The sequence below is a fragment of the Rhododendron vialii genome, chromosome 2a (genome assembly GCF_030253575.1).
Source record: "Rhododendron vialii isolate Sample 1 chromosome 2a, ASM3025357v1".
Taxonomy (NCBI): domain Eukaryota; kingdom Viridiplantae; phylum Streptophyta; class Magnoliopsida; order Ericales; family Ericaceae; genus Rhododendron; species Rhododendron vialii.
The window spans coordinates 45,962,852-45,979,192 of NC_080558.1; the positions used below are offsets into that span (position 1 = coordinate 45,962,852).

At 39.4% G+C, this 16,341-nt stretch overlaps 2 protein-coding genes and 1 non-coding gene across 6 annotated transcripts; all 3 read left to right on the top strand.

Moving 5' to 3' along the window:
• The first annotated feature begins 1,391 nt into the window (after positions 1–1,391).
• Positions 1,392–6,976, top strand: LOC131317911 (uncharacterized). The gene is made up of 7 exons (XM_058347600.1): positions 1,392–1,568; positions 2,864–2,930; positions 3,033–3,091; positions 3,179–3,268; positions 3,401–3,540; positions 5,310–5,364; positions 6,335–6,976. Exons 2-7 carry the CDS (start codon positions 2,864–2,866, stop codon positions 6,509–6,511), a joined length of 588 nt encoding a protein of 195 aa, XP_058203583.1. The 5' UTR covers positions 1,392–1,568; the 3' UTR covers positions 6,512–6,976.
• Positions 6,977–8,544: 1,568 nt separating this feature from the next.
• TRNAA-CGC (transfer RNA alanine (anticodon CGC)) lies at positions 8,545–8,617 on the top strand. Its single transcript has one exon. It is a non-coding gene; the product is annotated as a tRNA-Ala (tRNA).
• A 180-nt stretch (positions 8,618–8,797) lies between these two features.
• LOC131317912 (uncharacterized) lies at positions 8,798–16,341 on the top strand. 4 transcript variants are annotated; one of them, XR_009197447.1, is made up of 14 exons: positions 8,798–9,326; positions 10,172–10,341; positions 11,143–11,220; positions 11,985–12,064; positions 12,280–12,364; positions 12,726–13,160; positions 13,633–13,740; positions 14,342–14,409; positions 14,544–14,631; positions 14,753–14,824; positions 14,918–14,971; positions 15,172–15,264; positions 15,391–15,806; positions 15,899–16,341. XR_009197447.1 is itself a non-coding variant. In XM_058347602.1 (13 exons), exons 1-12 carry the CDS (start codon positions 8,900–8,902, stop codon positions 15,259–15,261), a joined length of 1,755 nt encoding a protein of 584 aa, XP_058203585.1. In that variant the 5' UTR covers positions 8,798–8,899; the 3' UTR covers positions 15,262–15,264; positions 15,899–16,341. The 4 variants fall into 4 exon arrangements, 2 of the variants coding, with proteins under 2 accessions (XP_058203585.1, XP_058203586.1); XR_009197448.1 differs by having other exon boundaries at positions 15,655–15,806; XM_058347602.1 differs by lacking the exon at positions 15,391–15,806.

Below are 16,341 nucleotides of genomic sequence, written 5' to 3' on the forward strand. Positions count from 1 at the left end.
TTGATTATTGATTTTGATTATTCCCATTTACGGATGCTCTTAGGGTATGGAGGGGAGGTTAACCCCGTAATGAATTGCTTTATATGAAGTTCAAAGGTCGGACATATTGAAGCTACGAGCTCACCTTCATAAGGCGAGGTTGGTTGACCTTGCAGTCCTCAATGTTACTGTGGACAATTCGGATTTTAAAAAAATTATTTTAGGGAAGAGTGTTTTTTTTTTTTTTTAAATTCGGACCATTAATTATCAAGACGGACGGTCAGGATGGAGGCGTTGCAACTTGCAGCGCCGCAGGGTCGCAAGGTCCCTTCATAAATGCAAAACGAAATTTTGATGAGCATTTAGGCTCCGTTTGTTTTGATATAAAATGTTTTTTCTGCAAACAAATTTTAAAATTTTATTTTCTGGTGTTTGGTTGAGACTTAAACAGTGGAGAAATCTGCGAATATTGGAATTGAATGTGGGTTAGGACTAACAATTGAGAAAATTGAGGAGTGAAAATTGAAGTAGAGGGCAGCGGGTTCATTTTCATTCAATTAATGGGAAATACTTTACGTGTAAAATGTGTTTCTCATTCTTTACATAATCAAACACCGGGAAATAGGTGAAACATTATACAGGAAATCATTTTACTCCACCGAAAAATAGATAAAATATTTTATAAAAAAACATTTTACGCCTAAACAAACGGAACCTCATAATTACATATTGGTTCCAAGTAACACGTGCAAAATAAAAGACAACTTTTGTAGGAGTAGGTTTTTTGTTTGGGAGGGGGGGAGGGTCAAAATTTTGTAGGAGTAGTTGGTTGTTAAAAACCAACTCATAATTCTGCCAACGAGTTTATAGTCTAATAACACATCTTCACTTTTTTTACATAGAAAGTAAGAGTTCGAGTCTCGTCAAGAGTGCGAATATTTGGTGTCACCTCTTCTATATAGAAATTGAGAGTTCGAATCTCGCCAAGAGCACAAATATTTGCAAAAGTGGTTAATGCGCTTTGAATTTGCCACATTCTTATGCGGCATACCCGATCTTCCTTCCTTTAGAATCAATTTAAATTATAAAAAAAACCCAGCTCATAATTCTTCCCTGCACCTTAAATGCCAGCTCACACAGATTGTAATCCAATACAACGATTCCGGATTTCTCTTTAGTACGATCCGGAAGGCAGCCAATTGCGCCAGCCAAACGGTAACTGGGTAAAGACTCTAATTTCGATGACGTGGCGTCCTACTTTCGGGCAAAAGCGAAGCCTCACGCGACCGATGAACCAGCAGATCCCACCTCTAAAAATCCCGTTAAGTTGCGGACTCGAAACGCGATCACACCGGATTATTATGGTTACTTGATTGGGAATTGAAATCCGTTGCCCAATCATATTCAGTAATGATGGTCCAGGACTATATATACGCACGATGCTTCGTCGCTAAGGCGGTTCTGGTTTCTCCCCTTCGCTTTCTGAAACTCCGAAGCCCTAACCCTAGAAAGCTCAACTTAATCTCTCTCTCTCTCGCCGTCTCTCGCGTACTCTCTCGAGCTTCGTCAATCCCTATTTCAGCAGAACGGTAACTCTCTCTCCCTCACCCCCTTTTACAAAGCGATTTTTTTTTTTGGAAGTTTACTTTGCTAGTTATGTTTTGTGATTCTATGTTTATTTTGTTGCGGTTTTGTAAATTTGTGAGAGGAATTTGATAGCGGTTCTTGGTTAGGATTAGTTGTTTGTCTTGTGTTGTAAATCTGTTTCTTGAATAGGACAAGTTTGGAGAGAGAGGAATAGAAGATATACCGTTGTTCAAGATAAAGAGTTCAAGATAAAGAGTCTTTTCCTTATGACTTTGTTTAGTTGGGTGTCTAGGGAGTGCAACCCTGGACCAATTTCTTGATATCTTAGATATTTTTGGAGTTGAGACTGGTGTATCTTTTTATTGTTTAGATTTTTTTTTCTTGTTTTTCTCGCTTTCTTTTGTACGTTGGTGGGATCCTCTTATGCCTTCCCAATAAAGCTTATTACTTATGATTATTGAAAATAGTGGTTTATGCTTGATTTCTTAATACCTGATTATTCAATCCTTATGGAAAAACGCACTGTTTGTTTAAACTACTTCAGTTGAGGCTCTCTTGACGTAAACGTACTTTCGTTGGTTGTAAATTATAATGCCTCTTTGTTGCTTGATTTAGAAATTCCTCAGAAGCCAATTTTGTAAGAAGTGCTGTTTCGAGCAGTAGTTGTGTGTTGAATGTGTTCTGCTTTGCCTTATACATGCGCAAGATGGTACCTTGGTCCCGTTATAAATTTGGTGCGTAGACCTCGTTTATAATTGTGCTGTGGGCTCTAGTAGATAGGTATATTGTTAGGGTTACCTGCTATCATATTCCCAGGGACCTAGGGTTATCGTTTACATTGGTGAAATATCAGGCTCTGTATTTGAGGGGTTCATGTTTTGTGAAGTTTTATAAAATTTTCCCTGTTTTCAATCAGTGTTCCTTTCTGTCTGTGGAAGTCTTGCTGACTCTATCATTTTCCCATGATTCCTTTCTTGGTTCTCGCTAACACCCAGAAATGATAGGTAGTGAAGGAAAATATTCGAAGAAGTTTCTATCTTTTGCAAAGTTTTTTCCATTGATCTTATTTGGAATTATTCTCTTCACTTGGAGTCTCAGACTTAGGTCAATTCCCTTTTACATCAGTCTTATAAGCATGAAACGTGTCTATGACTAGAAGAGAGAGACAGATTATTGCTTCTCTCCTTCCATACCTGCATATATGTAGCCCACATGCATTATATACATTGGCATAAGATATATTGCAAGTTCCATTACTATTTGTTTGTTTATTTGACTCCTCCTTGTCCTTGTGTAGATGGCCTCTAAACCGCTAACAACTGAGGCAATAGCTCTCACAGAGAAGAAAATGGACATGACATTAGGTATGCTGATCAACACGTTTCCCGGTTTGATGTGTTTTTCCTTATTTTGTACCTGGCCTTTGTAATGATAATTGTGCATGTTTTTTTTCTTTTATCCTCCAGAGGATATCATCAAACTGTCCAAGCGCAATCCATCTACAACTCAGAAGCAAAGAGTTTCAGTAAGAAATCTTCCTTTGAATTGCATAATCTGGTTCTTGGTTGTGCTTTATCATCATATTGACTGTCCTTATTTTAATCTTCTACAGAATAGAAGCCGAAAATTTCTGAACACTGGTGCCCAAGCAAAGTCATCAAAGGTTCAGAGGTTTATGGATTCGAGATCTTCTCTGAGACAGGTTTGTTGTTAATTTGCTCAACTCTATGTTATTATTATTTCCATTGATGTTTTGAACCGAACTATGCCTGCCAATATACACTGGATATGGTTTCATTTATTTGCTCATGTTCAATCCTTTTCATCTATGTAGGGTGTTCTTGCTCAGAGAAGGTCAAATTTCCAGGGAAACCATTTTCCCGTGGCAACTGAGGCTGCACGAAAGGCTGCAGTTGCTCCTATTCGTAACAGAGCCTTTAACCGAGGCAGGGGACTTAATGTGAACAAACCGAGGTATTTAGTAGTATAATTTTTTTTCCTTATATGTTGAAAAAGTTAAATTGTATAAGTATTGGAATTTCTTTGCATAGTGATTATGATGACTGGTGGTGATGCTTAGCTCATGGCTGTGATGGACTAAATAATTTATTGTGGACTTTTTGCAGGTAAATTGTAGCTCTTCTTTTTTCCCACCTTAGCAATGAGGTTCTGGTCAATTTTTATTAAGTAGCATACTGTTGGTGGAAATACGATGTTTGGTTGGGTTGAGTCCATGCTGGCAGTTTCTGAATTGGTTTCTGTTCACATTATGCTTCCCGAAAAAGGAATGCCTGCATCTTTAAGCCACTTGTGGCTGGGAAATAAAGTTGAGGAGTTCATATTGAATTTCAATTTGGTTGTCCTCCATTCTGAATTGAAGACGTAGATGCATTTGCTGTTGAGGCAATAGAGAATATGCGAGGGAAGAAGGTGTTTGATGCTATAGCTATGAGTTTGGTCTGCTGGTGTCAACACACCGTGTGATGGCTATATCAGCATTTTCCATTTAAGTGGTTACCTGCATGAATGATATTTATCTTTCCCAATGGCTGTATCAACACTCTGCACCGCTAGCCTTAAGCATTGCGTCCGTTTAAGTTTCCTGGTTTGGATATATTGTTTCGCATGATGGTTTACGCTAGAGGAAGCATATCTGTTCGGTGAGGTCTTTGGCTGTTTGTTTTGTGATGCTAGGTCATCTTCATATGGCGTGCAATAAATCCCGTTGGTTTGCTCAATCTGAACTTCAATCCAAATGATCAGTCTGGCGTACAAACTCTGTTGATGGATTTGGCTTTATGTTTTAAGAGTTAATTATTGACGTCACCAATAAGACACTTGATCACATTGTGTCAGTAAATCAGAGCGCCTTCTGTAGGATATTGACCAGTCCTTATGGTACCATCAACCACTTGTAAATTTATTCCTCGGCGATTTGAAGTTTCTGTATCCTGCCATGTTAATATTTTACCTCATGTGCGTAAAGTGCCTTGACAATGAGCTGGCTCTATTTTGTTGGCTTTTGGGAGGATTCTTCTGATTTACTGAATGGAGTTGAAGTTCTTCTGATATCCATACTAATAATAACCATTGTGCTCGAGATGATTAAGGGGGGAAATCTGGTGTTCGATGGTGGTCAAAATTATTACACGTAGAGTTGGCATGTCTCATTTAACGTACATGTTTAGTGGTCTGGGGCTGGAGCTGTTGTGTTGTGTTGTGTTGTCATACACTTAAGGTGAGTGGAATTGGAATTCATCTGTTGAAGCTTTGGTGGCTTTTGCTAGTGAAGTTTTGACCTTTACTTGATGGCTAGTTTGGAAGTTGGTCGGGATATCTCCTGTATAGTTGACCGCTGAGGAGAAAATAATCATATCGTTGTCCTCTATTCTGCTGTTCGAGAAAGGTGTGCCCTCCAGGTTTTAGTTCCAGCAGAAACATTTTGATGTGATTAACTTCAGATTACTTTTCAAGTAGAAGGAGCAGGAGTAGAAAACTGGGACTGTATAAATTTCCCCTTTAGTTTCCTAAACTGGTTTCTTATCTTTCTATCAGTCGGCAATAGATAGAATGTATACGGTAAGTATCTCTTCCAAAGTGATTGCATGTCAAGATTGTAATGACAACTTAGCCATTGCTTGTAGTTGGCTCCTTGGGTGGTACTCATTCCTCTACCTGATCTCTCACTTTTTCAAATGGTTTCTTCTATTATTCTTCAGTTGTATTTAACTTTCTTCCTGCAGAGCTAGGGCCCCGCCGGTTCAGAGGAAGGCCACAAATGGGAGCTTTACCGCAAAGGTATTGTTTTTATTCTGTACTCTTTAAATGGTTATAGTATGTCAACTAGCTGTTATCAGGGCTTTAAGATTTCATCTTTCGTTTTTCCTTTTGTTTGTTCTTCATTGGTCGTATAGCTTTTTTTTTTTTTTTTTGGCTAAAAGGAAATGCATTAAGTAAATTAAGTGTTTACAGCTCTAGGGTATACAACTCCTGATAAATCCGCACGAAATACATCCGTAAAATAACTTGGAAAGTAAAGATAAACATAGTAATCTCCAACTGAAACCGGAGCATCCTTTGCCAATGCATCGGCACACCAGTTAGCTTCTTGATAGACATGTTTGATAGTCACCAGCTCAAACGCCTCCATAAGGGACCTGCAATCAAGTAAGATATTGCCAAGTGGATGGTTAGCCATTTCATGATCGTTGAGCAGTTGGATAACACCCAAAGCATCTGTTTCTACTTCCAATTTAGTCACATGTTCTTCCTTTGCAATGTTAAGCCCATCTCGCAAGGCCCAAAATTCGGCCACGAGGCTAGAGTTTGCAAGAAGGTATCTGTGGAAACCCCCAAGCCATCTGCCATTAGAATCCCGGAGAATTCCTCCGGTGGAAGCCATCCCCGTATCTGGATCAAAGGACCCATCCATGTTGAGTTTGACAAAGTTTACCTTTGGAGGAATCCAACCAACATGAGTATCACTCTTTCGGTTACTGACTTGTTGAGGCACCAAGAAAAACCACTCCCGGGCCTTAGACAATGTAACATATAGCTGATCCAGTAACATATAGACAATGTAATAATGATGGAATTTCTATTCTGGTTTTGGTATATGTATGTTCAAATCTATTGTCCTCTCCGGAAGGTGTTTGTCCAGTAACTAGTAGAGAATTGATATATGTTTGTGTCGTGTAGACACAGAGTATGGTTGCCAGTATATATTAAAGATGTAAAACTTACAGCCACTTGTGTTTGTCTACCACAGCCTCAACCACAAGCAAATACAGTACCTAAGCAGAGGCCTCAAACGCTAGACTCTCGGTTTGCCAACATGAAGGAACAGAGGATGAGGGCTTTGTCTCAACAGAACAACGGCGGACGACGAAATGGAGGTGGACAGCAAAGACAGCAGTGGGGAAAAGGTCGATTTGGCAACCAATAGGGAACAGCTTGATTGTGATCACTAATTGTGTACAAGATCGTTTCTGCTTACTGTTATGCCAGTTGAAGTGTCGGGGCATCAAAAGCACAGTAGCTTGGAATATCTTTGCTCTTTGTTAATTCTTGTTTGTCAGTTTTGTTATGGTGCCTTCTTTTATCCTCTCTAGTTCATCGCAATGGCACTGTGTAGTCGCCACCTTCTTTTCCAAGATCGTGGATGGTAACTCTTACATTCTGCCTAGCAACTGAAAGAACGGAGCTGTCTCTTTGTGTTTGTTTCTCTAGTTGCTGTTGAAATTTGTGGATCAGTTCTTTGCACAAAGGGATTGAGTGAGATTAATTGTATTGTACGTTGGCTTCTTTTCCTTGAAAGTTTTGAGTTTGTGACATATTGTAACGGAATAAGTTATTTTGTTCTTGGATTGGAGAAACATCGGTGGAAGTTCATGTTGAATTTTTTTGTGGAGATTGGGATCCTTGTAATCCAACTGGCCATGCAAGTTTGCGTTGGACAGTTTGCTTTCATGTCGGTGGATGCTTCCTGGTTTTAGATGAGTACTTTTGAATCAATCTTGTTCGTATCCTTCAATGTTGAACATCACAGACAATGTCTGGTGTTCGACTGCTGGGCAACAATTATGTCAATGATTTGGTGACTTACAGCCCCTTTGGCAATGGAGGTGAGAAAAGAAAAAAGAGGGGAGCGGTCTCCCTTATTAGTGAGAAAAGAGAAGGGTTGTGGTTTCTCTCCATCTCCGGTGATCTCAACTCTATGTCCGGCGACCTGAAACTCCTTGTTTCTCTCATCTCTGGCGACCAAACATTATCTCCGGCTACTCGAACTTCATCTCCGGCGAGTGGAACTCCAACTCCGGCGACTGGTCCGAAATCAAAGTGTTCAAAACTCAGTTTTGATCACAGAAGTAGCTTCTCCTTGATGAGACGAAAATGAGACGAAAACAATTCTCCTTGATGAGACGAAAATGAGACGAAAACAATGCTCCAAGTACGACGAAGATCCGACGAGAGGGTGGACCACACGTGTTGCCGGAAGTTACATGAGTGAGATCTACTCTCACCCACGCGCCTCACTCTCTCCCTTTCTCACGGAATTTTGCCACGTTTGACAAGAAACGGAACTGGGGTGTGAGGGGGTTCTCGTCTCCCTCTTTCTCTCACCTTTTGGGCCTTCCAAACGAGGGAGAGAATCACTTCTCCCTCCGCCTTCTTTCTTCTCTCAAAAACCTCGTTCCAAACGTGGTGTTAGGGAATGGACAAATACATTCCACTTGATATGGGGTGATTGTAACTAATTCCTGAGATCAGGTCAATTTTGAAGTCTTTTACTTGGGAACGGTATTTATTGAAATGGAATGGAAGAATACTAGTACGATTTCTTCAGACCAGAGTTTTAAATTTCGTACCATACAGGCAGGTATTGATACCGAGTTGTTTTTGATAAAATTCGGTATTCGGTATTCGTTACTAAATTTTCTAATATGAAACACTAATAGCGATAAAAATTGATATGGTACTTGGTATTTTACCATGCATGCCGAACCAGTAGAAAAGACTAGCCGGGGCAGTATTCAGGACCTTCCTTCGAACTTACTACATGTAGAGATAAATTGAAATGTCAATTGGCCGATACAACTCCCTCCGTCCCATTTTTTTGAAGTTCGTGTCGAATTTCAATTGCTTATATTTTCTAATATAAATCTAAAAAAATATGCAATATTGGACCTTGTTTGATATAGTTCTTGATTATGTCTATGATATAAAATTTACAAAATTATGAAAAACATTATTATAAATTAAATCTTATAAGCGTTTAAAGAATGACATGAATAACAAAAAAGAACAGAGAAAATGAGACGGAGGGAGTATTTAATTGGGAGATAGGTACTCCCATCTCAAAAGTCATTAAACAAACCAAAGCGTAGGGGCATAAAGGAGAAGAGCTTCTTTGACTATATGAGTATATACCTAAATATTTACTACTTATTGCTCAACAAGAAGTTGGGCAATTGTACTGGGGGTGTAGCTCATATGGTAGAGCGCTCGCTTCGCATGCGAGAGGCACGGGGTTCGATTCCCCGCACCTCCACACTTCTTGGTTTTTTTTTCCATCGTTTTCTCCTCATCCATCCATTTACCACGTTTTATAACTCTATCTATCCAACGGCCAAAATTTTGCGCACTACGCAGTCTTACACAAGGCTCAGCAACACCCGAACATTTACCTCTTTCCCTCCCATCAACTACTCTATCCTCGACATGGGCTACCTCTCATTCCTAATCTTCTTCCCCTCGACCTATACATACAGGGAGAGAGAGAGAGAGAGAGAACTAGAGAGAGAAGAACTCATCGGAGTTTCAGCAGAAAGGAATGAGTCTGAACTTGATATCTCCTTGGCTCTCCCGCCCCTCTCCGCCCCTCTCCAAGTCTTCTTCCAAATTCACCACTCTCTTTTTCCTCCTGCTCAACTCCAACTCCACAGTGCTCCAGCACCGAACCATCAGAAAATCCACGTCTCAATCGAAGGCCATCAGAGCTTCGTTAAGCGAGAGCGAGAACGACGTAGTCGCGGAGACCTCCTCTTTCGAGCCGTTGTTGGACGAGGACTTGCTCAGTCGAGTTTCTTCGGCGAGAGATGCGAGCGAAGCGCTGGAATTGATCGCGGTGAAGCCGGGTAGAGGCGGTGGTGTTGTGAGCGGTGCGGATTGTTGTTCGATTATTTCTGCTGCGTTTGATCGGAGCAATGTCGATTTGGCGTTGTCGGTTTTCTATGCAATGCGTTCCAGCTTTGATCTTGGTACGTATATATATGTAACTATGACATACTTATAGGATAATTCTACGGTATCCTCCCTCTTGTCTGGTAGATACCGTATTCCCATGGGCGGAGGCATTAAGCTCATTTTGATTTTCCAGAACAACATTTGATATTCGCAACCAAATTTTGCTATTTTAACTTCACAAAAAATCTGTAAATTGTCCGAACTTTCTTCAAATACATAGAAATCCCAAGCGTTCTCTTCTTTTTGAGAGTTTATAGTGTTACAAATGAGATTATCATACATTATTTTACAAATATAATAAATCTATTGGGATCAATTATGAGGCAAAATTGGATTATTAGTACATTTCTACCTTATAATTAACCTCTTAATTTAGTTTTTTTTGACTAGTGCATATAAAAAAAATATTGCATATTAATCTAATTTTTGATCCACTAACCAAAATTCCTGACTCCGCATACTCCGCCCCTGCGTATTCCCCCTATAACCTAACCTCACTACCCGAAGGGATAACATTTTACCACTACCACCGGAAGGCATAACATTTTTCAACACTGGCATAACATTTTTAAACACTGTTCAAACATGAAATGAACTTTAAGTGTTACTTTTTTGCTTGTATTTTGTTGTACGTGAAAAAAGAAGAAGAAAACATTTGGCTGGCCCAGATGACTCGCAAGAATTTAAACACTGTTCTAGTTCAACTCTGATGCATTATATTCTGTGACCACTAGTCTTGTTGAAATGAACTTTAAGTTCTATGTTCTGCATATTTAATCCTCCTGTGAGGGGCGATTATTTCTATTTCTGAAAGTTCATTGAGTTTTTCGTATTTTATTTGTGTGAAACATGATCCAAGGGGAAGCTGATGGTGAAATGGTTTCGTTTGGTCAGAGATGGAAGTGGTCGAGGCCAGACGTACACACGTACACATTATTAGTTGAAGGTCTTGCAGCATCACTTAGAGTCTCAGATGCCCTCAAGATGATTGGCGCTGTTAGTCGAATAGGAGTTTCTCCTGGTGAAGAGGTATGTATGTAGTCGAATTTCCATTTGACCGGAAAAAAAAATGTATGTAGTCGTTGGTTTACTTGCCACTGAAATTAAGTAGTGCGAACCGTTACTACCTGGAACATCGATCATACTTGTATGGGGAATGGAAATTGGAAAGGGAAAGTGGTACAACACAGGCCAAGCATTCCCCAAAACTGGGCCTACTATGTAGATAACAAAAGCATAACTTTCTTTTCCAATCAGTTTATTTCAAATTATTTTTGCAAAGCACATTTTGAGGAGCAAAACAAACCGATGTTTATACATTTTCTCCTGCAAAATTTCCACCTTCTAGATTTTTACCTTTATACTGGCAACTTTTTTGGAAAAATTGTTGAGATTGCTTTGGATAGCTAAAGTCACCATTTCAGAATGGAAGTGTACCATGTTTTGGGGTGTCCTCCAAAAACGGAATTTGGTAAGTTATTAGAGTTCCTTGGTAACCTAGGTTCTAACTATCTGCACAGTTAAATATGAGATCTACTCTCCTATCTGCTTACTCTATTCTTTACTTCTATACCTCCCTTAAGATAAGTATCACTGACACTGACACGCAAAACGGCACCGACACATGTAGATGTTAAAAGTTCTAGGACAATGCACAGTTGCACACCCAGGACACATTAGCAGTGTGTACATTCATGAAAGTACTATATAACCCATTCAACTCATTGCGCCCTTTTAAAGTTTGGATGCCTCTCTTTGCCGACATGACACTCATGTTAATGAAGCCAATGTCACTGACTTAACTTCAATACAGTTTCTTGGTTCCTGCAGGTCCCATTTGGTAAGATCGTGAGATGTCCAGCTTGTATGATAGCTGTTTCCGTTGCACAACCCCAACATGGTATTCAGGCATGCACACATGGGCTTTGATGATCTTTTGGAAATTTTTTTCCCAGTGTTTATTTTGATGGTTTGAAAGTTAGACGGACACCCTCATGCACCGGGCCTCATCGGGCAGAGTTTTATGTTGAATATATTCGCGTGGTTCAGTAGGAATAGTTCCAACATAAAGAAACTGAGTTTTCTGATTGGCAATGTAGATAAGTTAAACTCTGTTATATCTCCAATGTTCCTTCCTCTTCCCGTCCTTTTACTTCGTTTTGATTGCATGTCACTTACTCGAGTTGACTAAGTCAATGCATGTTTATGGATGAGTTGATAGCTACACTTCCCAAGCACCAGCTAGTCAAGTGTCAGTGAGATGCCGTAGGTCCTTTTATATTTTTCTGGATGGAGCCTTTCTTAGTTTTGTTCTGATTGTGGTAGGGACCCTTTTGGTTCCTAACGCATTATGCAAATGTAAAGATGTAAACATTTCTACATCTTTTTATCATCATGGAGCTTCTTGTGTCAATCTTTTTGTTGCTTGATGAGTTCCGGCTTCATCTTGACCTCAATTACTTCCTTGGGTTTTTTAGAACTCTATCTCAATTCTTAAAACTAACCAAAATACTTGACATAGCCCATACCTTTAGTTCTTGTATGTGATTGCATGCCAATATTTCATTGATTTTCTTGGAGATTGAAAATGATGAACACGATGGGTGAAAATAAACTCTCAGTTCCTTTGCAGCTATATTTGCTTGACATGGACTATGTCATTTCTTCTGCAGATTGTGTCCTGTTCCAAGTGCCGCTACCAGTATGAGCTAGTTTCTGGCAATATAGTTAGTATTGAGTCAGAAGAAATCAGGTTGGTTAGCTCCCTTGAATTTGCCTTCATTGTGCAATTGAGCCTCATTTTATTTTTGTATAAGGTCCCACGTTGGTATTCCACTAATCTATGATCAAAATTCAAACTGCTTGCATTCACTTAATAGTTACGTTCTTGTTGCTGCACAAGAATACGTTTGTTGATCCTGAGGTATTTATTCACTTTCTCTAAGGATTCCCTACTGCCGAACGCAGCATGGAGGTACCTATGTGGAAAAGGGGGCTAAAATTCCTACAAATAAAGAAGCAAAGCATTCCTGCTGCAGTTCATTCTATTGTGGTACATTGTTCTTTTATTTGTGTTATTTCAAAGCATGTACTTCGTCAAATTTGAAAAGTTATTAGATCTTTCTTTTGCTTTCATAAACTATCACATGTTCCCTGCAATAGAAAAATTACAATCTTTTTCTGGAGCTATAGGTTTCTATATAGGGACTGGAGCATTATTTGTAAATTTGTTCCACAAAATGCCTTATCCTCTTAGATAGTTTGGCCATCAAACATGTTGTTTGCTCTCTGAATCCCAGAAATCTATGTGCCAATCTGTTTGTCAGCCGGTCTATTATGACAAATTTTACTGAAGCCGTTACTTTCTCTATATTATAACAATTTAACTTAATAGTTGCTTTCTAAGTTAATAGGTCTCCTTTGTGCAGGTGGAGACGCCATCTGGGATCGCACGCACCCACAAATTTGCTACTGAAACTGTTGATCTCCCTGCACAAGAAGGGGAAAGAGTAACCATTGCTGTAGCAGCCCCATCAACTGTTTACAGAGAGGTGGGTCCCTTAAAGTTTAGTCCAAAGTCCCCAGATTTCTACTCAGGAGAACCTTTATGCCTGACAAACCATAGAGATGGCCGAGAATCGCTGTTACTAAGAGCTCCCGCAAAAAATGAAGGTGTATCCTTACTTAACCCCTCTGTCCTCTTTCCACTTTTTGCTGTGCTGGGCACTGGAAATGCTGCCTCTGGAATGATTGATCCCAGTATGCCTCAGCTCATTTCAGTTGCCGTAGTTTCATCTTTTGCTCTTGGAGTTACTTTGAACACTCTGGTTATCCCCCAGTTGGGTCGGGTATGTTTGTCGATTTTCCCCTTAGATTTTGTGGCATTTGGTTCTCTCCGCAAACTTTTATTTATTGGTTGGGCCACGACGCCACATGATTACGACACGATAAGAGGAAATGATCGCCATTGTTTCTTCTCTCTCTTTCTCTCTCAGATTTTAATTTCCTTTTACCGACCGACTCTCAACTAAAAATAATAGAGTGGGCAATTATATTATCAATTTGCCACCTTTCTTAGAATGTTTACAATTCTCATTATATGACATCAGCATTGAATGATATATTGTTTACTGGTAATAGCATTAGGTTGTTTTCATTTTGCTGTTCAAAAAAATGGCTGTTTTCATTTTTTTCTTGTGGTTCAATTTTTCTACCACTACCCATACTAGACCTTGTTGTATGTTGTACGACCTTTTTCCATGATGTGCACTGTCTACAAGTGTTTTAAGTAAGTTCCCAACGAAAGTTGCATAAATGCAGCTTCCTCAGAGGTTGGTGGATGTGATTGCCATCAGACAGCAACTCCTCTCGCAGTATTACAAACTTCAATCTCGCATCAAGAATCTGAAAGAGGCTGCTGAAAACGAGGTACCCTGCCACAATATTCTAACTAATAAGTCTTTTATTCATGTCAAATTAGTCTTCTATTCTCTGTCGGAAGAATCATATTGATACTCTCTTTGAAGAAAGTGACTGAGATGACCAGGCTATGTGGGTTAGGTCATGTTTACATGAAGAGTAAAAGAAAAACTGCGGTTATCCTTCCTATGTATCGTCCGGAAAATGCACCTTCCTGTCTTCAAATTGACTTGATTATCTCTTAAGATGACACTAACTTCATGTACTATATTCTCACATCTGTATCTGAGTGAATGATGTCTCTTTTTTGTAATGTATATGGTGGCTTTGGAAGTCTACTAGCAAGGAAAATAAGTCTCTAGGAATCCCAGCATAAGACTTCCATATCTTCAATGTTTTATAATTTTAGTACCTGACAAGATTTGGTACATTGGATGGTTGAGCCCATCCCCAATTGTTGCTTTATTGTGGAGATTATTGGTAGGTTTTCCTACATGTACAGTTACAATGATTTTAAGACCTCAATTTTTTTTTTTGTATTTCTGATTTCCTTGTCATTTAGACTACATGACCACTTTCATATTCCTATTTGATGTGATTTTTTTTATAGGTATGGATGTTGGCTCGCATGTGCCAATTGGAGAACAAAATTGTTGCTGTTGGAGAACCTTCTTATCGGTTAAAACTTCTAAACATTTTCGGCACTCCTTTCTTAGTTCATAATAATACAATGTCAATGTGTTTTGGCAGAAAAATGGTTGTCTTTTGATGTCTTTCAAAGTTCACTAGTCTTCAAGTCATTGTTTTTTCAGTGCGCGGAGAAGTAGAGTCAAAAGGGTGCGTGAAGGTTTGGAAAATTCCCTCAGGAAACGAATTGAATTGATTGACAGCTATGCGAGAGTATGTTTCCTACACTCTGAATTCACCAACATCTGTTAAACTGAAACAACTGTATATCAGTTTTTCCGATTATGGAGGCATTACTTGGCCTGTGCATGTTGATAATAGCTAAAATTTTCAGATTTCTTCGATGATTGAAATCGAGGTAGAGATGGACTCTGATGTGCTTGCTGCTGAAGCAGCTAGCAATGCAGTATGCCCTAATTCATGATACTATGATAGCTGTTGGGATTTCAGGGATTTGTAGAAGTGCAGAATTTAATCACTCAGTTGTTCCTCAATGCAGGAAAATATTGCTGAACAGATACAGCAAATTATGGAACTTGAAAATCTTGAAGAGGCAAGTTTCAGAAGGATTTCCTGGACATCTAACTTACATAAGTAGTTGTGATGAAGTAAAAAAATGTAGCTAGAAGGAGAAATTACTCACATGCGAAACCTGAAACTCTTCCATTTCATTGCAAGATGATTTTGTATTAGTCAATAATTTTGCAACATATTGTTCAGTGATGGTTCTTAATAATTTGTGATTATACGCAGAGATGGAAAATCCAAGCTGAGGCAAATGATGAGGTTGAAAGACTTCTTAGTTCTGAACCCACAACCAGTGAACAGGTTTTAGACATATGACTGGTAATTTACTTTATCCAAGCTCCTACCTTTTCTTATGTTTCCAATCACCATATCCAGCAGTGTCGTGTACGCAAAACTAAAAACTGCTTTCGGTGGATGGAATATTCTGTGATGGATACTTGTCAGCTGATGGATCACAACATGATGAACAGTACCAGCTCTAAGCAAATGCAGACTAGACTTTTTCTTTGGGCCTTCAAATATTTTTTGAAAATAGGAGCTCTCAAATGTAATACGCCTGCAAAATGATACTACTCCCCTAGAGGCATCCTAGCAGAGGACATCAAATCCACATCCATCTGGGCTACCAGCTTGTAGCAGTGACCCAGAGTGGAAGGGTCCACACCGAACCAAGGGGGTACTAACAGCTGAGTCCTCTCTGGAACACAGGAATAGGATTCTATATGAACCAATGGATCGGGACAAGTCGTTACTCCCACAATGACCAGTTAAAAAAGCCCATCATACAAAAGTTTCTAAACCCGATAAATAAAATCAAGGGTCCTAAACTGAAAGAAAAAAGAGCTGAAAAGGCCCAGCCGGTAAAAGCACTTCAAAATTTTGTAATGATATTTTCAACGCTAGGGATATTGCTATTTGAAGTTAATTTATCCCCTTGTTATGTTGTTTGCAGTGATGCACAAGGGCCCGTTACGCTTTCGGCTCACAAAAAGTCGGGACCAGCTTTGTTGACGAACAATCATGATTATGCCAGGGGTAGAAATATACTCTTCATGGCTGTGGCCTGTGGGAAGAGGATGGAAACAAAGTACAGTTGCTTTGTTGTGTCTTCGCGGAAACTGGCCTGCCAGCTCAGCGAGCCTATTTGTTCTGAAGGCATCTACTTTTCTTTTGTAAAGCAATTCCATATTTTGGATCCAAAATGCAAGCTTTTCACTTAGAGCTGTGTTGTATATCATGTAGAGATCTTTTTGTAAAGGGCTTTTGTCTCTTTTCATTTGTTTCTTCCTTTAGGAATGTTCTCACGAATACATTGGCGAATTGACTTCAGTTACTTTGATCTATCTCAAGGTTTACGTATCGAATGTATTGCAGCATCGGGATTGTTCAATCGTT